The 22,362-nt window shown below is 42.8% G+C and overlaps 1 protein-coding gene across 5 annotated transcripts in view; it reads right to left on the reverse strand.

Annotated features, from left to right (window-relative positions):
* Positions 1 to 670: 670 nt before the first annotated feature.
* The window catches only part of LOC129814074 (cadherin-18-like), a 65,081-nt gene continuing 43,389 nt past the window's right edge, over positions 671 to 22,362 (reverse strand). For all 5 annotated transcript variants that reach the window (XM_055866858.1, XM_055866857.1, XM_055866856.1 and 2 more), the window contains 9 exons: positions 21,965 to 22,084; positions 9,864 to 10,031; positions 9,191 to 9,378; positions 8,598 to 8,851; positions 8,296 to 8,432; positions 6,884 to 7,005; positions 5,388 to 5,502; positions 1,812 to 2,084; positions 671 to 1,448 (listed from right to left, as the gene is read on the reverse strand). In XM_055866858.1, coding sequence (XP_055722833.1) covers positions 922 to 1,448; positions 1,812 to 2,084; positions 5,388 to 5,502; positions 6,884 to 7,005; positions 8,296 to 8,432; positions 8,598 to 8,851; positions 9,191 to 9,378; positions 9,864 to 10,031; positions 21,965 to 22,084 — 1,904 coding nt within the window. In that variant the 3' untranslated portion in view covers positions 671 to 921. The remainder of the gene's footprint in view (positions 1,449 to 1,811; positions 2,085 to 5,387; positions 5,503 to 6,883; positions 7,006 to 8,295; positions 8,433 to 8,597; positions 8,852 to 9,190; positions 9,379 to 9,863; positions 10,032 to 21,964; positions 22,085 to 22,362) is intronic.

Below are 22,362 nucleotides of genomic sequence, written 5' to 3' on the forward strand. Positions count from 1 at the left end.
TCTGACTTGATGATCATTCTTCCTGTTTCATGTGTATTATCAGAAAGTTAAACATTGATTAATATGGTCTGTAATTCAAATGAGATTCCCCTCATCGCCTGTTATTATAAAGACATTAAGGAACGGTTTATTGTTCCTTTATTTATGGAGCCGGGCTCTCGTGGGAATTGATCAAGTCTGAGCAGGAATCAAGACCGTTTCACAACTGGTTTATAAATCCCAGCGCCGAAATAAAAAGCTGTACACCAAAGCATTTGGATCCAATTATCATCCATAGAATTGTGTTGTTTCCCAATTAAAAGTTTATCTGCTCCTGTGATGTAGTTTTTCTTCTCGTACACAAATTTATATTGGTTAACTTAAGAAAGAGTTGAAAGACATTGGAAGGTTACTGTAATACTTCAAGACTGTGGGGTCAGCAAGCATAATGATAAGAACAGGGCCCGTATTCATAAAGCGTCTCAGAGTTGGAGTGCTGATCTAGAATCAGTTTTGCCTTTTAGATCATAATGACAACAATCATACGGACAGAGAGGACGTGATCAAAGATCAGCACTCCTACTCTGAGTTGCTTTATGAATACTGACCCAGATACTTATCACAACGGTACTAAGGAGACTCCAATGGGACCAGACACATTATACAATATGACACAAGACTTGCACGTAAATTCACTTATCTGAAATCACTGCACTTTATTCATCAATAAAAATATACACTTGGGAAAATCGTTTTTTTTTATATCAACTTCATGATTTGTTTTTCTAAAAAAAATTCAATAGTTTCCTCCACTCCACTTGACAGAGACCAGTGTTAAATGACAGTCAATTCCACACAAAAAAGGAACAAGTTGTACAACTCAAATAGCTTTGTATCGCTAGGTTAACCGTAAACTGGTTAGAAGATGAGAGATGTTTTACATTAGGGGGTTATGGTCTGTTCTGTCTCAGAGAGTTCTGTCCCAAACAGTCTGGCCTGCATGTGGCCCTCCGGCCCCCAGTCCTCCAGTTCACTGTAGCTGAGTTCAGGGGGCAGGACCTGGGCCAGCCCCAGAGAGCTGACTGACCCTGTGGGAGAGCCGCAGCCCTCATACGCATACGTCTGGAGGGAGTCATAGAGCGGTCCGCTGGTGTCCTTGTCAGCGTCTACTACTCTCTGTCTGATGACGTGGTGCATGTCCTCTGTGTCGAGCAGCACAAGGGACGGGCTCTGGGGCCCGCAGGCCACCAGCCACCCCTCCTCCCCAGACCTTACCTCCTGCCGCAGCCTCCTCTGTTCTGCCCCGGCGGGGTTCCGCAGCGCTGCAATGTCAAATGCCTCCGTATCCTCCTCGCCACCGCCCTCATCATCGTAGGTGACCACGTTCTCCCGGATGTCCTCCTCAGAGATGATCAACGGCTCCTTCTTGCCCTTTTTGCTCCGCAGGAGGACAAATAGCACCACGATGGCTACAGTACAGGACATGTCAGAGGAGAGGGGACAAGACCACAGCAACTTACAATATGTCATTACACTGCACCAGTCGAAAGGTTCAAAACACACACCTGATTCTCTGATGGCAACGACCTGCAAAGAGATTTGAGAGTGGACTTGTGGCCTTCTGCTGCAGGAAACAAATCAGCCAGAGGTACTCCTTCAGCTGGTGTGAAGCCTTTCATTATTTCTACCTCTAGGCAAGATAGAGCCTCCTTTCTCTCACTGTCTCTGTCTCTCTCTTTCTCTTTCTCTCCCTCCCTCTCTTTCTCTATCCCATCTCCTCTCCTCCACGTGCCCCCTACCTCCCACCTCCTTCGACTTCTCTTGTCTCTTACCCAGCAGGATGATGATGCAAAGCAGAATTGCGATAAAGGCCCCGGTGCTCAGGCCAGCTGTGGAGAGGAAGGCCGGGACTTGGCAGGCCCTCACCCTGTTGCTGCTGCTACTGCTGCTACCTCCTCTCTGGCAGACACACACTCGGAGGGTCAGGGTGGAGGTGCTGCTCAGGACGGGCTCCCCCCCGTCCCTGACAACCACAGGAAGCTGGTAGAGATCCTGCTCCGCCTGGCTGAACTGACGCCTCCATGCCACGATGCTGGCAGTGTTGTCTGGAGTGGAATGACATGAGGTTGAAAATACACTGGATGTATTGTATTGACAAAAAGCCTCTATAAGACTTGATACAGATGTGACTCCAAATGCAGAGTATTTTTCAGTTAAATCCAAAGAACAACACAAACGGAGCACGCATTTTCTTTAGATTCATTAAAGAAATTGGGTAATGTGATACATTCTATTCCATACTGAGTGTACAAAACATTAAGAACACCTGCTCTTTCCATGACAGACTGACCAGGTGAATCCAGGTGAATGCTTTGATCCCTTATTGATGTCACTTGTTAAATCCACTTCAATCAGTGTAGATGAAGAGGATAAGACAGGTTAAAGAAGGATTTTTTAAGCCTTGAGACTTTTGAGACATGGATTGTGTATGTCTGCCATTCGGATGGTGAATGGGCAAGACAAAAGACTGAAATGCCTTTGAACAGGGTTTGGCAGTAGGTGCCAGGCGCACTGGTTTGTGTCAAGAACCAAAAGGCTTCTGGGTTTTTCACACTCAACAGTTTCCTGTGTGTATCAAGAATGGTCCACCACCCAAAGGACATCTAACCAACTTTTCTATTTATCCACTATTTTACCAGGTAAGTTGACTGAGAACACATTCACAGCAACAATCTGGGGAATGGTTAGGGGGAGAGGGATGAATGAGCCATTGGGAATTTAGCCAGGACACCAGGGTTACCACCCCTACTCTTACAATAAGTTCCATGGGATCTTTAATGACCTCAGAGAGTCAGGACACCCATTTAACATCCCATCCAAAAGATGGCACCCTACACAGGGTAGTGTCACCAATCACTGCCCCAGGGTATTGGGATATTCTTTTTAGACCAGAAGAAAGAGTGCCTCCTACTGGCCCTCCAACACCACTTCCAGCAGTATCAGGTCTCCCATCCAGGGACTGACCAGGACTATGCCTGCTTAGCTTCAGAAGCAAGCCAGCAGTGGTTTGCAGGGTGGTATGCTGCTGGTTGACACAACTGTGGGAAACATTGGAGTCAACATGAGCCAGCATCCTTGTGGAACACTTTGGACACCATGTAGAGTCCATGCCCTGACAAAATGAGGCTGTTCTGAGGGCAAAGGGGGGTGCAACTCAATATTCGGAAGGTGCTCCTAATGTTTGGTACACTCAGTGTGTATTATATACATTTGTATATATTTAGGTTATCCTTTGATATACTTTCCCAAAATACACCATTTAAAGGAACTGGCCATGACCTGTTTTTACTTCTGAATTCACATTCGCAACAACAGAGAACAGAAAACCAGCACAACCTTTCCCTGAGATATGAGGAGTGTTCTCCAACATTGCAGAGGATGCCCATAGTTCTCCACTCATTCCCGCTGCTATCTATAAGAAAGGACTGGGAACAGATAGCGAGTGCCTCTTCAGGCTTTATTAACACTTGCCAAAAGTACTCTATCCAGGCCAGCACAGCTGCTGCGACAGCATTTCTCATTCTGAAGAGGCTCCAGCAGATTTTCCATTTTCACGGCCCAGAGCCATGCATTTGTATGCACAATCACGGCCCGCGTTTTCACAATGCAGATTCATTTTCCCCCAGGAAAACAGAGCCATGATAAAGCATGTCACTTGGGATGGTAAGAGACAGGAGAAGAGAGGTGGGGGGGGGGGGGTCAACCCTTGCATCATTCGGGATATCAACAAATGTATTCCAACAGAGCGAGCCCATGGGAAGGTGCATAGGAGGAAGCGTTCATTTACATAGGATTCCAATTAGCATGCAGGGGCCCTGGCCCAAAGGCTTCAAGTCAAAATTCATTACTTTATCTCTTTGCCCACCGTAAGGAAACAGGTAAACAAGAAAGAGACAATATCTCTCATTCATCATCCACTTGGGAGACAATAGAATATAAAGCCACCTCCAAGATTTTTTCTTCCTCCAAATTATTATGATTACAGCAGAGAAAATCAGAGATAGTTATCTCTCTCTCTAACACAACCTCACTGGAGAGTAAGCTGCTGTATGTCTGTAAGATTCTACTGCATTCACAAGGCATTTCTGGCTAAATAAATAATGTCTATCAGCTGGTGAACAGTAGTAAATTGTCCAGATAGTACCACAGCACACCGAGTACACAAAACATTAAGGACATCTGCTCTTTCCATGACATAGGCTAATCAGGTGAATCCAGGTGAAAGCTATGATCCCTTATTGATGTCACTTTTTAAATCCACTTCAATCAGTATAGATGAAGAGGAAGAAACTAGTTAAAGGAGGATTTTTAAGTATTGAGACTGTTGAAACATGGATTGTGCATGTTTGCCATTCAGAAGGTAAATGGGCAAGACAAAAGATTTAGGTGCCTTCTCACGGGGTATGGTAGTAGGTGACAGGTGCACCGGTTTGTGTCAAGAACTGCAACGCTGCTGGGTTTTTCATGCTCAACAGTTTCCTGTGTGTATCAAGAATGGTCCACCACCCAAAGGACATCCAGCCAACTTGACACAACTGTGGGAAGCATTGGAGTCAACATGAGCCAACATCCTTGTGGAACGCTTTTGACACCTTGTAGAGTCCATGCTCCAACGAATTGAGGTTGTTCTGAGGGCAAAGATTCCAAACAGCCTGAGGGAGCTAATGTATCCTACTTCCACCCAATCAGTGCACTGAAGCAGCTGTGTTCCCTTTAGCTCTATCCGAGGAGTACTACCTGGTGCTCCTGTATGTGTAAACATAGGCCTCATGACACTTCAGTGGAAATGTGGTTTCACTGAACAAGCGCCTGAGGGAAAATAGAGCCATTTGGGGAGGAGATAAAAACCAAGTACTAGGCTACACCACCACAAAGAACACAGAGCACTGATACAAAACTCAGTGGAAGCTCACTTCCTCTGTCTGGCATCATCCTGATTGCTGTGATCCGTCTTGGAAGTCTACCTTAATCTCGAGATTCTCCCTGATCTGCCAAAGGAGCAATTGGGTTTTCAGACAAGGAAAGAATAACATAACAGTGTTCTCTCTGAATTCAGCCAAGGAGCCTTAAGCTAAAATGAGGAAGAGATAAAAAAACAAACATTGGCTGTTACCAAGGAAACACAACTGCAGGTCCTTCCATTTGATATTAAAACGTCTCCAGGGAGGAGAAAGTGTAAATGGGGGTAACTGTTTGACAACAAACACCGCTAGATATGATTGTGTTAGCAATGACAATCCAGAGTATCTGCCACAAATATCTGTCCACACACATATCCTTTGTGGCGGTTCAACAAAATGCAGTGTACATTTTTTAATTGCCACAGAAAGCCACAGTCACCAGCCTACCTTCGTTATCCTTCAAGGTGAAGTTAGGATTGACTGGAAGATCACTTGGCAGAGCAAAGGAGAAGCGTCCATTTGCAAAGTTATCCATGTCTGATGGCCTCACTGTCTGGATCACCTGTCAGAGAGGAGGGAGAGGAGTGAGGGGATGAGAGGGCGAGGAAAATGGGGGTGAAAAACTTTTATGTCACATGTATGTATCTACAGTATACAGTATATCATATACTGCTTGTATAGAGGCCTTTTGCTCTATTATGAGCTAAACATAATAGGAATAAGTCAAGAAAGTCACTGCCCATTATTATTCTTATTCTTATTATATTATAGTAATGACTATCGATCAGTACATGTGTTTTTCCTCCTTCCCTTTCTGTTTGCCAATCCATGAGGACATGTGCCATTATTTCACATGCAGCCTTGTTCCAGCCAGAAGTGTAGATCAGAGGTGGTGGATATGACCTGTCTCCAAGAGCACTGTTCCTGATATTTTGTCAGCTCATTGAAGGAAGTTGACTTCTACTGGCTGAGAGTTAAACATTTTCAGATGGACAATGCACCAATTATAGTGGATCCTAACCTGGCTACCTACACACTCTAACGTGCTATAGCATTGTCAGTCTATAAGAGACATTCCTGAACTTGTGGTAGCGTACAGTAATACGGGAATCCATAGAAATATAGAATTAGCTGTCAAGAGGCTATATGAATATGAATCATTGTGTGTCTCCCTAACAAAACAACTAGTTCTAAACAAAATTATAATTTCTTTCCTTTCGATGAACATAACAGCACATTTTACTATAAATCAAGTCAAATTCTCTGAAAGATCGTTGTCGAAGTTCGAAGTTACTGTAATTTGTTGCAGTGTTTGAAAGCCCCTCAACATGTCATCTGAGCATGCATCATCTGTCGCCTTTAGCCAGCTAACTGATTATATGCTGCAGTCTGTCTAGTAATCTTCATTCAATGGGGGAAAATATGAAGAGAGAATGCTATTGCGATATGAATCTGAGCAGTCGTGGTTGGCTGGACACGGGCCAAATTTGAATGAGAGATGATAAACATTTTCTGCAATCCGTCTCTGCTGCGCTTAATGCAGCTCCTATCTGCTTGTGGAGACATTGGTACATGCTGAATAATTTATAGGTTCAAGAGGCTGCAAAAGTCTGCAGCACCACAGATAAATCCATTCCTGATGGTGTCAAACACACAATAAAGGCAGAGAGGGTGTGTGTGTGTGTGTGTGTGTGTGTGTGTGTGTGTGTGTGTGTGTGTGTGTGTGTGTGTGTGTGTGTGTGTGTGTGTGTGTGTGTGTGTGTGTGTGTGTGTGTGTGTGTGTGTGTGTGTGTGTGTGTGTGTGTGTGTGTGTGATAAGAGGTTTTAAAAGACAACATAGTTGAATAAGGGAGAATATGAGTTCATGGGAGATAAGGTGGAAGAGAGAGGGAGTAAAGTGGAAAAGAGCAGGAAAGAGGGAGGTGAAAGTGAAAGATACTCACCTGTCCTGCCCTGGAGCTTTCACACACAATGATTTCACCGTCTCTTGCTATGTAGGGAGCATTGTCATTTACATCCAGCACCTGGATTGTTACAGGAACATGGCTGATGAGACTGGGATTGTCTGAAAATAACAAACAAACAAACAAAGATCAACATGTATAAAACCATGGAATTAAATAGAACACTTTTATATTTTATCTTTTAACCCTCTATGTCAATTACTGCCTTAATTGTTGCTGGACCCCAGGAAGAGTAGCTGCTGTCTTGGCACCAGCTAATGGGGATCCATAATAAATACGAAAACAAATGGAAAAATAATTAAGCAATGTCCCAAGCCATGGCATAGCATTTTCAAGACATTGTTATAAGCCTATATATTGTTCTGTCCAGGGTTCATGCCAAGCACTCATAGTGATGTACTGTACATCCCTTTTTTCTCTCAGAGTATCTCTCCATCAATTAAGGTCACATCCCCACTGAGCCTCCATCCATTTGTATATCTCATGTTAGTCTGTCTCCTGAGGTTGGCCATGTTGCCAGGTGAAGTGTAAATTCTCTTTGAAAGGTGACCCGGTCACTCAACTAAGCTCCTGCTGCCTGGCAGCACACTACACTCCCTGACGCTGCACAGAGAAATCATGTTCCTATTAAACGTGGGATACATAAATCATATTTTCCCATTTCACGCATGCATAAATTACAGCCACAACGACCACCAACCAACAACTAGAGTCATGACAGGAGACGTACTAACCCCAAGCTACAGCAGTAGGCAGAATGTAACAGAGACATGCGGTGTGGTTGCACAGTAGTTTGTCTCACTTAATATACATATAGCTAGCACACAGCACAGGACATTACAAGTGACACTTTGCTAATATACACTATGCACTATATGTATATTGTTTATGTATGTCATGAATCCCTCATTAACACACGCCAATCTCCAGAAAGGTGCAGACTGGTTTTCCCATTAATTAAGGTGACTTAACACAATCAGCACAGCGTTGGCTGGCATTTATCGATGGCTAGTTCAGTCCATTAGCTGAACACTATTGTGCAGAAAAGGGTAAAGGAAAGAGTAATTGCTTAGATAAGCGTCAGTGGAAAAAGAGAGGGAGAAGAAGAATTGATTGACTCGACCACCTTCAGCATCACACTGGGATGTTACACATGCAGCCCCGCATCAATCCCACAATACACTGCTGGCTGTTAATTTCCGAGAGCCATGTGTTTAATGTTGATACAGATGATTAAAGTGACATCGCTAATGCATTCATGCAGTGTCATAAGCATATTGTATCCTCCATGTTGAAAGTCATAATAAAGTAATTGTTATTTAAAAGCAAAATTATTTTAAAGTAAGAGGACTCCTAGATAAGGATCCTCCGCTGTGTGTTATGTTACTTACCAACCTCTGATGCCATCACAGTGATGTTGTGCCAGGCCACATCCTCTCTGTCCAGACTCCGGGTGGTCTTAATCACCCCGTTATTCACACTAATGGTGAAATACACTTGCTCCTCTTCACTGTGGTCTACAAAATACCTACATGTAGGAGAGAGAACAATTAAAATAGAATGAACGAAATAAAGTTGTTTGAATTGAATATCAAAAAAACATCTGACTTTCAACATGCAAAGGTCGAAGCTTTGAATCTTGTGATGGTGTTTTGGAGTCCAACAAAATGGCCGCCCCACGCATGTCCTTTACCTAATAGGGCTTTTGGTACTGTCAGGGTCCTGAGCCGTCACTGTGCCGACCTCTGTTCCCACAGGGGAGTTCTCGTACACGTCCATGATGTAATAGTCCATGGAGAAGACAGGCGGCTCGTCCACGTCTCCGACGATGATCCGGAGAGTGGTGGTGTCTTTGAAGGGGCCCAGGTGGGAGAAGCGGGAATCCAGGTGAGTGTTCACTCCCTCTATGTGAAGCATGTGGACTTTCCTCTTCTCATAGTTCAAAGGCTGCGGAGGAAACCGACAATCAATCCTCTTTTTAAAGCCGTGCTTTTTTTCCGGTCCTGCTTCCGTTGGTATTTGAGAGAACAGCCTATGTGGTAACAATGGGTACTTACGCATAGTATTAACACAATTAGCATTAGTGTGGCCTAAGGGTATGTAATGGTACTACTTCTTTTAATTAATCCCAAATAAATAAAAGGCATATTTATTAGGTAATTAGTATGTATAATTACCATATTACCTTGTGGTTTCTCAGTAAACACCAACAGAACTGTAACATAAAGCACAACCACAGATGGTTTAATTTTAGCTGGAAAATGAATGTGTGCATCTCAACAGTACCTGTCTTAGTGATATGATGCCTTCCTTCTGGTCAGTGTCTGTAGTGATGGAGAACATGGCTTTCCCCTCTGCATTGGTTATGATGTACCTCATCTCTGCATTGACGCCCAAATCTTCATCGGTGGCTTTGATTTTACCCACAGCTTTTCCAATCTGAGCAGACTCTGGAACGTACAGCTGGTAGTTTTCTGTAATGGGATGAGCACATGAATAAGCAAGAAGTTATTATCTTGGCATGAATGATAAAGCATTTATGACTAGATGGAGAAGTAATTAGCCTACTGTTCATGCATACCATCAAGATGTAAATGTGAATAAATGGGTCAATTAATCACATTTCCTGTCTGCTTGCAACTCAACAATCATCTGCACACTACATCATGTTAGTATCACTTACAGCCACCCCTGCATTAGCAAAACATCTACTATAAGATGCACCTTGAGGAGTTTTATTTAAAAGTAACATTTGGCTGTGCAGTATACAGAAATCCCTGATTCTAAGATTCTATTTCTATGGTGCATTACTTACAGTACAAACATCGTAGTGTTTGAATACCTATATAGCTTTCGTTATAGTGCTGTTTAAATCCTATGTTTTATTACAGTAGAGAATGAATATCTAAGGACAAACAGTGAGGTAGAAAAACAAACAAACAGACGTCTGTGTACATACTCTGGGGGAATTTGGGAGGATTGTCGTTGACGTCTGTCAGAGTGACATTGATGGTGGTGGAGCCTGACAACCCACCCACCGAGCCAGCCATGTCTTTGGCTTGGACCACCACAGAGTAGCGCTCCCTGGCCTCTCTGTCCATGTTGGATAGGGCTGTCCTGATGACCCCTGGGGATGGCAGGACAAGAAGGCTCCTTATATCACACTAATATCCATCAATAAATGTATGTTAGGAGAGCTACTGTGTGTACTGACAATAGACAATCAGAGAGATTCCTCCTCCACAGCTTCAATCCAATCTTGGATGAGTTAGAGATGCCAGTCACTTTTATTCACAGTACTGTATGTCACAAATGTGATAAGGATGAAGGCAGGAAAAGACTGCCTGACTTGCTGTACAGGAGGAAGAACATTGATTTCCTCAAAATGGGTTTCACATACTTCACCTAAGGAAATCATTTATAAAAGGTTGATAAATTCAGCCAGAATTACAACCAGCTTTCATACCATGTCTGCCAAACCCGCTCATGTCTTCATCATCATGCTTTCACCTACAGTGCATTTGGAAACTATTCCGACCCCTTGACTTTTTCCACATTTTGTTACGTTACAGCCTTATTCTAAAATTGATTAAATTGTTTTCTACACACAATACCCCATAATGACAAAGCAAAAACATTTTTTTATTTTTAATTCAGCTAATTTATATATTTTTTTTAAACTGAAATATCACATTTACATAAGTATTCAGACCCTTTACTCAGTACTTTTATTGAAACACCTTCTTAGGTATGACGCTACAAGCTTGGTTCACCTGTATTTGGGGAGTTTCTCCAATTCTTCCCTGCAGACCTTCTCAAGCACTGTCAGGTTGGATGGGGAGCGTCACTGCACAGCTATTTTCAGGGTTCTCCAGGGATGTTCGATCGGGTTCAAGTCTGGGCTCTGGCTGGGCCACTCAAGAACATTCAGAGACTTGTCCCAAAGCCACTCCTGCATTTTCTTGGCTGTGTGCTGAAGGTCGTTGTCCTGTTGGAAGGTGAAACTTCGCCCCGGTCTGAGGTCCTGAGCGCTCTGGAACAGGTTTTCAAGGATCTCTCTGTACTTTCCTCGGTTCATCTTTGCCTCGATCCTGACTAGTCTCCCAGTCCCTGCCACTGAAAAACATCTCCACAGCATGATGCTGCCACCACCATGCTTCACCGTAGGGATGGTGACAGGTTTCCGCTAAATGTGACGCTTGGAATTCATGCCAAAGAGTTCAATCTTGTTTCATCAGACCAAAGAATCTTGTTCCTCATGGTCTGAGAGTCCTTTAGGTGCCTTTTGGCAAACTACAAGTGGGCTGTCATGTGCCTTTTACTGAGGAGTGGCTTCCGTCTGGCCACTACCATAAAGGCCTGATTAGGGGAGTGCTGCAGAGATGGTTGTCCTTCTGGAAGTGTCTCCCATCTCCACAGAGGAACTCTGGAGCTCTGTCAGAGTGACCATCGGGTTCTTGGTCACCTCCCTGACCAAGGCCCTTCTCCCCCGATTGCTCTGCTCTAGGAAGTCTTGGAGGTTCCAAACTTCTTACATTTAAGAATGATGGAGGCCACTGTGTTCTTGGGGACCTTCAATGATGCAGAAATGTTTTGGTACCCTTCCCCAGATCTGTGCCTCGACACAATCCTGTCTCTGAGCTCTACGAACAAGTCCTTCGACCTCATGGCTTGTTTTTTGCTCTGACATCCACTATCAACTGTGGGACCTAATATAGACAGATGTGTGCCTTTCCAAATCATGTCCAATCAATTGAATTTACCACAGGTGGACTCCAATGAAGTTGTAGAAACATCTCAAGGGTGATCAGTGGAAACAGGTTTCGAATATCAATTTCGAGTATCATAGCAAAGGGCCTGAATACTTATGTAAATAAGGTATTTCTGTTTTTTTTTTGTTAATACATTTGCAAAAAAAAAAAAAAAAAAGCTGTTTTTGCTTTTTCCTTATGGGGTATGGTGTGTAAATTGATTAGGTTTTTATTTCTATTTAATACATTTTAGAATAAGGCTGTAATGTAGCAAAATGTGGAAAAGGGGAAGGGTCTGAATACTTTCTGAATGCACTGTATGTGCTTGTTCATTACCATATTTCAGAGATCATCAACTAGATTCAGCCGTGGGCAGTTTTTTTTCTTGAGCGGCTGGTCGGGGGGCCGGAACAGACATGGTCGGCAGGTAGCCTAGCGGTTAAGAGCATTGGGCCAGTAACTGGTCACTGGTTTGAATCCCCGAGCGGACTAGGTGAAAAGCTGTAGTTGTGCCCTTGAGCAAGGCACTTAACCCTAATTGCTCATGTATGTCGCTCTGGATAAGAGTGCCTGCTAAATGACTAAAATGTGAACATAATTACAAATTCAAATTGACTGCAAGAAGCCCAAACAGATATAATGTTTGACATTATTATTTCAAACCTTGCTTGCATTTGTATACGATCACGTGTCTCTCTACTATGCTTGGGAACAGATTTCTTAAATTAACGTATCTTCTGATTTCCTTGTGTTTTTACTGTCTATTATGTCCAATAATGAAAAAAAACATTTAAAAAAAAAAATCATATTTTTAGAAAACTTGGCGGGCAGCCAGTTGGGGAAGCCTGCACTATTTGATATACGAACACATAAGTACGCTTGCCTTGCCTTGCCCATCTCTGAACTATCAGCACCCCACCCCCCTCCTTCTCTTTCCTCCTCTCCTCTCAGCTAGACCCACACCTAAACACCGTGCTCTGGCCAGAGGCTCTGCTATGCTGCATTACTCGCTTCACAGCGTTACAAAGGAGAGTGCCATCTGCCCTAATCTTACCCTAAAGACTGAACAAGGGCTAGCAGGAAAACAGAACAGATTGACCATACTGTACATCATGCACCTGTACGAGAGGGAGGCCACGGGGAAAACAGCCAGGGCATAGCTCACTCAGTACTGTAAGCAAGACGCCCTTGGTGGAACATCGGCTGGAACAACCACCGCTAAATGGTGGAACACAAGGTCTGACATGCCACAGTTAACTATGTGTGCTGTCACACGGTGGGGGTTCAGGGGTTAGCTAGTTCTCCTGGAACACTCAGGTTTTCGTCGGTTCACATGGGTCACATAGATTGCAGTAAGAGGACTCGTCTCAAAGAAGGTCATTTCCCAAGCTTTTGAGATGTGATAACAATAGGTGAAATTACAGTGACATTCAATAAACAGACGTTCAACCAACGAGCAGGATATGTATCCTCAGAACATTGGGTTTAAAGGAGTGTGAGTTTTAGAGCATCTGTGTAAAACGGCTCCACTCCAACGGCTGTATGGATGAACACTCCTTAGAACTTATTTTATAGCTCTACACATATTGTAGCGGTTTCATCAGTCTGCTTTTCACCTTATGCATCCACACATCAAAAGACCAAGGTTAACCTACATTTTTATTGATATTTCAAGTGCTTGTACAACCATGAAGGCACTGAAATACAGCCTCCCAAGGCTGCAGTTAAATTACAGTATAATGTAAAAAGAAAAAGCAAAAAGAAAAAAAGAAAAAACCTTGTCAATGCTGTTGTGTATCTTATGGGCAACAATCCACAGGGTTGCCGTTCAGAAACTAAAATACTCTGCCGCTGAATGCACAAGAAATGTCTTCATGTCCTTTAACAAAGGAATGAATGTGAGAAAATGAGAGAAAGAAAAAAATGCTAACAGATACCTCAACCTGCCAGAAGAAATGAATACAGAAGTGTTCAGCCCCAGAGAATGTTATAGAGATTGTACCAAACACATTGTGGCCACAAACCACCTGCCTGGACAAGTAAATTCAGCTGTAAACACACCAATAGCACAATAATGCTAAAAAGCCTCTTAGTATTCAGCCGGTTAAAGAAGAAAAAAAATAGGCTGAACATGAATAAACTGAATTTAGCCCGACCAAATGACAGAATTCAGTAAATGGATTATAGTCCTCTGTCTCTCTCCCTTCTCAATCTGTCGAGGTTAAGGCCTGACCATGGAACCAGTTCCTTCAGCTTCCATTCTCATTCTAGGGAAACAATGTAGTGCAACTGTGACAAGGAATAAAAGGCTGTTAGGCCCATGTTGCTGTGTTGCTCGCTTTCCGGTTGACCTTGGCATTCCCCAGTCATTCTCCCTCAGCTCTCAGGACCAGCCAAAGTGGGTGATGTGATGTGATGTCTTTGACTTTGCTCTTGACCCAGGGACTCTCAGAGGCACAGTCAATACTGTAGTCTCTTCTGCTCTCCTCTGAGGCACAGCCAAACTAGTGTACAACAGTCCCTTCTCCTCTGAAGAGTAGACAATGCATGCTCTGCTCATTTAGCCAAGGCCATCCAGAGTTCAGGCATGTTGCTCATTATACAGTAACAACAACACCAAAGACTGATGCAAAGTTGACATTTGATAATGCGTATTCTGGTGTAATCTGATAAAATAACACAATATTACTGTCAGACATTTGCCCATTGTTTCTGTTACAGCATTTTATATAAAAAAAAGTTAAAACATACAGTTTAGCACATTATGGCTGTATAATACTTGGTCAGATGGCTATCTTCATTGGAGTGGGTGGTAAATTAACTACATTTAAATAAAAAGACTGACTATCAGATTGTTAATATCAATTACGTCCAAAAGACAGCATGCACTTCCTTCAATTGATCAAAAGTGAAAGGTTTTATGATCCCTGCTCAATTTAAAATGTATATACTGTATCTGTGTCAGCCTTTCAGGCAATGGGAACGGACAATATACCCCCACTAAAAAAAGGACAACTAGCCTCTTTAATAGGTAAAGTAAAAATGTGGTGTCCTCATTACTGTCTATATAATTTCTAATGGAGTATATCGAGGAAACACCAGTAGCTTACTGTAGTTATGTTAGTCAGATAAGGGATGGGTAATCAATGCCATTAAATGCAGAGTCTTATCATAAAATATTCCTCTGAGTCTTTTATTTACTGCAGTCATCAATATTTCCTGCCATACTTTTGTTGTCTATTGGAAGATTCAGGTATACTGTTCACACTGTTTAAGTATCATATCCTCTCAGGCCTTTTATTTCAGCACCAAATCGATCTCAGATTGATTATGCTAACAATGGATCATTTTACAGTCGTATCAGGCTGGACTGGACAGACAAGATGCTTCATATTTAATGTCCAAAATATTGTGTGTGTGTGTGTGTGTGTGTGTGTGTTTGTGTGTGTGTGTGTGTGTGTGTGTGTGTGTGTGTGCATGTATATGTACACACGTGTATATGTGGTTGGGGAGTAACTCACAAAACAACTGTAACAGTAATCAGTTACGCTACGAGAAAAAATATTGTGATCAGATTACAGATACTTAAAACAATCAAAAGTTACTTTACTGATTACAATTTTGGATAGGTAACTAGTTACTGTAATTGATTACATTTATAAAGTGTTTACACTCGCAAGGCGAGTCGTCGTGTATGGAGGACAAAGAATGCTGAGTTGCATCCAAAGAACACCATACCTACTGTGAAGCATGGGGGTGGAAACATCATGCTTTGGGGCTGTTTTTCTGCAAAGGGACCAGGACGACTGATCCGTGTAAAGGACAGAATGAATGGGGCCATGTATCGTGAGATTTTGAGTGAAAACCTCCTTCCATCAGCAAGGGCATTGAGATGAAACGTGGCTGGGTCTTTCAGCATGACAATGATCCCAAACACACCGCCAGGGCAACGAAGGAGTGGCTTCGTAAGAAGCATTTCAAGGTCCTGGAGTGGCCTAGCCAGTCTCCAGATCTCAACCCCATAGAAAATCTTTGGAGGGAGTTGAAAGTCCGTGTTGCCCAACAACAGCCCCAAAACATCACTGCTCTAGAGGAGATCTGCATGGAGGAATGGGCCAAAATACCAGCAACAGTGTGTGAAAACCTTGTGAAGACTTACAGAAAACGTTTGACCTCTGTCATTGCCAACAAAGGGTATATAACAAAGTATTGAGATCAACTTTTGTTATTGACCAAATGCTTATTTTCCACCATAATTTGCAAATAAATTCATAAAAAATCCTACAATGTGATTTTCTGGATTTTTTTTCTTCTCATTTTGTCTGTCATAGTTGAAGTGTACATATGATGAAAATTACAGGCCTCTCTCATCTTTTTAAGTGGGAGAACTTGCACAATTGGTGGCTGACTAAATACTTTTTTGCCCCACTGTATACTGCTCTGTTGGAGCTAGAAACATAAGCATTTCAATGCAGCTGCGATAACATCTGCTAAATATGTGTACGTGACCAATACACTTGTATTTGATTTGAAAGTAACCTACACAACCCTGCATATGTGTGTGTGTGCGTGTGTGTCTTTAGGGCGTTCATGTGTGCGCGCGTGTGTAAGTGATGATCATTGGTCAGGAGCTGAACACCTCACTTCCTGATCACAGACACATGGCTGTAGTGTAGAGGCAACTGGTCTGACTGTGGGCTGACTGTGGGCTGAGTGACTGGGTCTCCTGGGCCAACCTGCTGATGGGGCCCCAATGAGTTGCTGGAGAGAGACAGGAACAGCTGGCATTACCTTGGCCATGGCCCAGGATCGGGATGCACTGCATCTGTAACAGTCACAATCCAGCCAGGCTACTTCAAAGCTATGCCTCAAATCAAATCAGCACCACTCACTCAAGTAGCCAAGCAATGCAACATGGACCTTTATTAAATATACAGTATAATGACAGAACTGCACCCCCTACAGGTAAACCTAGCCAGGGTTCAGCTACGCCTTAAATCAGGACCACTCTCTCAAGTAGCCAAGCAATGCAACATGGACCTTTATTAAATATACAGTATAATGACAGAACTGCACCCCCTACAGGTAAACCTAGCCAGGGTTCAGCTACGCCTTAAATCAGGACCACTCTCTCAAGTAGCCGAGCAGCACAACACAGACATCAACGAAACCTACTGTTAATATGATAAAATGACAAAACTAGACCCATCATACTGGCAATGCTGTTGCATGGCTGCATTCATGACATGTGGTCAATGTGTGTCAATAGCACTTCAGCATATGTGACCAGAACATGGCAAGGACCATCATCTTGAGTATTGACAGATGGTACATACAACAGTGTCACAATAGTCTTACTGCCAGATTCACTCTGCTTTATTGAAACACATTGACATACTGTTCAAGCAAAGACATCCACTTATCTCCATCTTTACACTTTGTTCTCTTTAGCTATATACACTGAACACAAATATAAAATAAACGTGTAAAGTGTTGGTGCCATGTTTCATGAACTGAAATAAAAGATCCCAGAAATCTTCCATACGCATCAAAAGCTTATTTTTCTGAAATGTTCACAAATTTGTTTACATCCCTGTTAGTGAGCATTTCTACTTTGCCAAGATAAGCCATCCACCTGACAGGTGTGACATATCGAGAAGCTGATTAAACAGCATGATCATTACACAGGTGCACCTTGTGCTGGGGGACAATAATAGGCCACTCTAGAATGTGCACTTTTGTCACACAACACAATGCCAAAGGTGTCCCAAGTTTTGAGGGATCGTGCAATTGGCATGCTGACTGCAGGAATGTCCACCAGAGCGGTTGCCAGATAATTTTGTGTTAATTCCTATTCCATAAGCCGCCTCCAACATCGTTTTAGAGAATTTGGCATTACATCCAACCGGCCTCACAACCGCAGACTACGTGTAACCATGCCAGCCTAGGATCTCCACATCTGGGTACTTCACCTGCGGGATCGTCCGAGACCAGTCACACGGACAGCTGATGAAACAACTGAAGATTTTCTTTGCAAACTGTCAGAAACTGTCTCAGGGAAGCTCATCTGGGTGCTCGTTGTCCTCACCAGGGTCTTGACATGACTGCAATTCGGCGTCATAACCAACATCAGTGTGCAAATTCTCACCTTCGCTGGCTACTTGCCCACTGGAGAAGTGTGCTCTTCACGGATTAATCCCTGTTTCAAATGCCAGCGTGTATGGTGTCATGTGGGTGAGCGGTATCTGATGTCAACGTTGTGAACAGAGTGCCCCATAGTGGCAGTGTGGTAATGGTATTGGAAGGCATAAGCTATGGACAACAAACACAATAGCATTTTATCTATGGCAATTTGAATGCACAGAGATATCGTGGCGAGATCCTGAGGCCCATTGACGTGCCATTCATCCGCTGCTTTCACTTCATGTTTCAGCATGATAATGCTCGATCCCATATCACAAGGATCTTTACACAATTCCTGGAAGCCGAAATGTCCCAGTTCTTCCTAGGCTTGCATACTCACCAGACATTTAAACCATTGAGGCCGTTTGGGATGCTCTGGAATGACGTGTACGACAGCATGTTCCAGTTCCCGCCAATATCCAGCAACTTAGCACAGCTATTAAAGAGGAGTGGGACAACATTCCACAGGCCACAATCAACAACTTGATCAACTCTATGCGAAGGAGATGTGTCACGCTGCATGAGGCAAATGGTGGTCACACCAGATACTGACTGGTTTTCTGATCCACGCCCCTACTTTACATTTTAAAAATGTATTTCAATTGACTGCATTGACTGCATGTTTCAAATTGCATGTATTCAAATTGAATATATTTCAAATTGTTGCATATTGCGTTTATATTTTTGTTCAGTGTATATATACTGTATAGCTGTCACACACACGCACACACGCCTGCCCAGACACACACCACAGCCACAAACATTTTGTCATTTTTGAACTAACTCTATTGATATTGAGTCGAATTCTTTGAAAAGCATCCTCACAGAAAATGTATTTTGCCATGGGTGGATGTTTAAAAAATTATTCTAGGCTTTTTAAAATTTCTCTTCAGTCTTCAATGCAAAGAACAAGATGTCTGAGAGCCTTTTTACAATGAGAGGATGGGGGATTAAGAATGCTAGACTCAGAGGGCAGGTATCCCTTTGATACTTGATACCTTTTTGATAAACCTCTTGAACGTTTACTGCAAAATATAGATTTCCACCTAAATAGACATACCCCAAATAATGTACATTTTCATGAGATGGCCATAAACAATAACTAGTAATGCTGCATAGTTCTAGAAAGGTCTGGAACTAACCTTTTTGGTAAAATATTTATAAATTGCTGAGGTGTTCTTACTTTTGAGGACACAAGCTTAAGTACATAGTACAATTATTATTAAAATAGTACAAATCACATATAATTATTTTCTTTTCAATAAAAGTGGGGGAAGAGGGCTTGAAATTACTGAAATGATTTCTAAATATAGTAACAATCAAATAGTTAATGACTTCCTATAAGATTTCACCTTTTTTATCACTTTAAAACAAATATAATCATAGCACAAATTTGGCACCATTTCATATAACTGACGACAGAGTATTTTCTGCCAAGCCTCCTCTGAATCACGCAGAGATGCCAATGTCTGCAGACTTGTTACAACTTCAGCTTTGCGCAAAAAGTGATTTAGTCCCTCAGGGACCAGAAGAACATGGTTTGGCTTAAATTTGACAAAATGATTTAATATTTTTTCATGTTGCTCTAAATCTGGCGGAGAATATCACAGTGAGATGAACCCACGATTGCTGAAATCGCCAGACTGTAACCTTTAATAAGCTGTCCAAAATTTAGGGTGTGAAACCTGACACTTCAAGTCAGGTCTGCTGACAGAGTGGTAGCAAAAAGCAGTTGGACGGGGCTTTCTGACACTTAAAGGTACTGGATCCTGTGACGTTCACATAGCACTTTGTATACCAAAATATCGCCATGAAGGATTCTAGCTTTCAAGACAGGCATGCTGTTGCTGTGTTTTTCCCTCGACTTTGTCATTTATTGTGACCAATTCAAACCCGCAGCCATCTCTAAAACGAGACACAATTTGAGTTATTGCCTCTGTAATCAGCAGTGTCGTTTAACATCCTCATAATTTCAATAAGCATTTTTCTACGGCTGGCCATGCCTTCCACCTGGCTACCCCTACCCTGGTCAACATCTCAGCATCCCTTGCAGCAACTTGCACAAGCCCCCCCGCTTCTTCTTCACCCAAATCCAGACAGCTGATGTTCTGAAAGAGCTGCAAAATCTGGATCCATACAAATCAGCTTGGCTAGACAAGCTGGACCCTCTCTTTCTAAAAATATCTGCCAAAATTGTTGCAACCCCTATTACTAGCCTATTCAACCTCTCTTTCTTATCATTTGAGATCCGCAAAGATTGGAAAGCTGACGCAATCATTCCCCCTCTTCAAAGGGTGAGACACTCTAGACCCAAACTATTATAGACCTATATCCATCCTGCCCTACTTTTCTAAAGTCTTCGAAAGGCAAGATAACAAACAGATCACCAACAATTTTGATTCTCACCGTACCTTCTCCACTATGCAATCTGGTTTCTGAGCTGGTCATGGGTGCACCTCAGCAACGCTCAAGGTCCTAAACAATATCATAACTGCCATCGATCAAAGACAGTACTGTGCACCCGTCTTCATCGACCTGGCCAAGGCTTTCGACTCTGTCAATCACCGCATTCTTATCGGCAGACTCAATAGCCTTGTCTTCTCAAATGACTGCCTCGCTTGGTTCACCAACTACTTCTCAGATAGAGTTCAGTGTGTCAAATCGGAGGGCCTGTTGTCCGGACCTCTGGCAGTCTCTATGGGAGTGCCACAGGGTTCAATATACGGGCCGACTCTTTTCTCTGTATACAGCAATGATGTCGCTCTTGCTGCTGGTGATTCTCTGATCCACCTCTACGCAGACAACACCATTCTGTATACATCTGGCCCTCTTTGGACACTGCTAAAAACAACTCCAAACGAGCTTCAATGCCATACAACACTCCTTCCGTGGCCTCCAACTGCTTTTAAATGCAAATCAAACTAAGTGCATGCTCTTCAACCGATTGCTACCCGCCCCCTCCCGCCCGACTAGCATCACTACTCTGGTCGGTTCTGACTTAGAATATGTGGAAAACTACAAATACCTAGGTGTCTGGTTAGACTTTAAACTCTCCCTTCCAGACTCACATTAAGCATCTCCAATCCAAAATTAAATCTAGAATTGGCTTCTTATTTCGCAACAAAGCCTCCTTCACTCATGCTGCCAAACATACCCTCATAAAACTGACTATCCTACCGATCCTCGAATTTTGCGATGTCATTTACAAAATAGCCTCCAACATTCTACTCAGCAAACTGGATGTAGTCTATCACAGTGCCATCCGTTTTGTCACCAAAGCCCCATATAATACCCACCACTGTGACCTGTATGCTCTCGTTGGCTGGCCCTCACTACATATTCGGCGCCGAACCCACTGGCTCCAGGGCATCTACAAGTCTATGCTAGGTAAAGCCCCACCTTACCTCAGCTCACTGGTCACCATAGCAACACCCACCCGTAGCACGCGCTCCAGCAGGTATATCTCACTGGTCATCCCCAAAGCCAACACTTACTTTTGTCGCCTTTTCTTCCAGTTCTCTGCTGCCAATGACTGGAACGAATTGCAAAAATCACTAAAGCTGGAGACTCATATCTCCCTCTCTAACTTTAAGCATCAGTTGTCAGAGCAGCCTACCGATCACTGTATCTGTACACAGCCAATCTGTAGATAGCACACCCAACTACCTCATCCCCATATTGTTATTTATCCTCTTGCTCTTTTGCACCCCAGTATCTCTAATTGCACATCATCATCTGCACATCTATCAATCCAGTGTTAATGCTAAATTGTAATTATTTAGCCTCTAAGACCCATTTATTGGCTTACCTCCCAACTCTTCTACATTTGCACACACTGTAAAATAGATTCTTCTATTGTGTTATTGACTGTATGTTTGTTTATGTGTAACTCTGTGTTGTTGTTTTTGTCACACTGCTTTGCTTTATCTTGGCCAGGTCGCAGTTGTAAATGAGAACTTGTTCTCAACTGGCCTACGTGGTTAAATAAAGGTGAAATAAAAAAACCTGTCTTATTTCAACTATCAACCAATGAAACATAATAGAACAAAGCTATTTTATCACTTGGCAGAAACAATTCACACATGCAGCGTTATATTGCAGTGAAGTAAAAGAATGGTTGGCTCACCGGTTTTAGGATCCACAGAGAAGTAAGGCTGTCCCTGCAGTATGCTATAAACAATCTTGGCACTGTTCCCATAGGTGGGGTCGTCTGCGTCTGTGGCTGTGACCTGAAACACTGATGTGCCTGCATGGAAGGAAAGGTTATATCAGTACTGCATTTCCACACAAAATCCATACAACTAAAGTACAATGTGCCATGATTACAGTACAAACCACATTTACATACTGTAGCACAACTCACTATATTGTCACGGTTTTCTTACTGTAAAACTACGTGCAAACAATACCACAGAGTGTTTCTGTATTGCATAAAGTGCGGAAAAAATCTATGATTTCCCAATTAATCAAAATCCTGTATCGGGACCGTCAAAATCCATTTACAGAGTTGTTCATCAATGCCTG

This window comes from Salvelinus fontinalis, chromosome 17 (assembly GCF_029448725.1).
Source record: "Salvelinus fontinalis isolate EN_2023a chromosome 17, ASM2944872v1, whole genome shotgun sequence".
NCBI lineage: Eukaryota > Metazoa > Chordata > Actinopteri > Salmoniformes > Salmonidae > Salvelinus > Salvelinus fontinalis.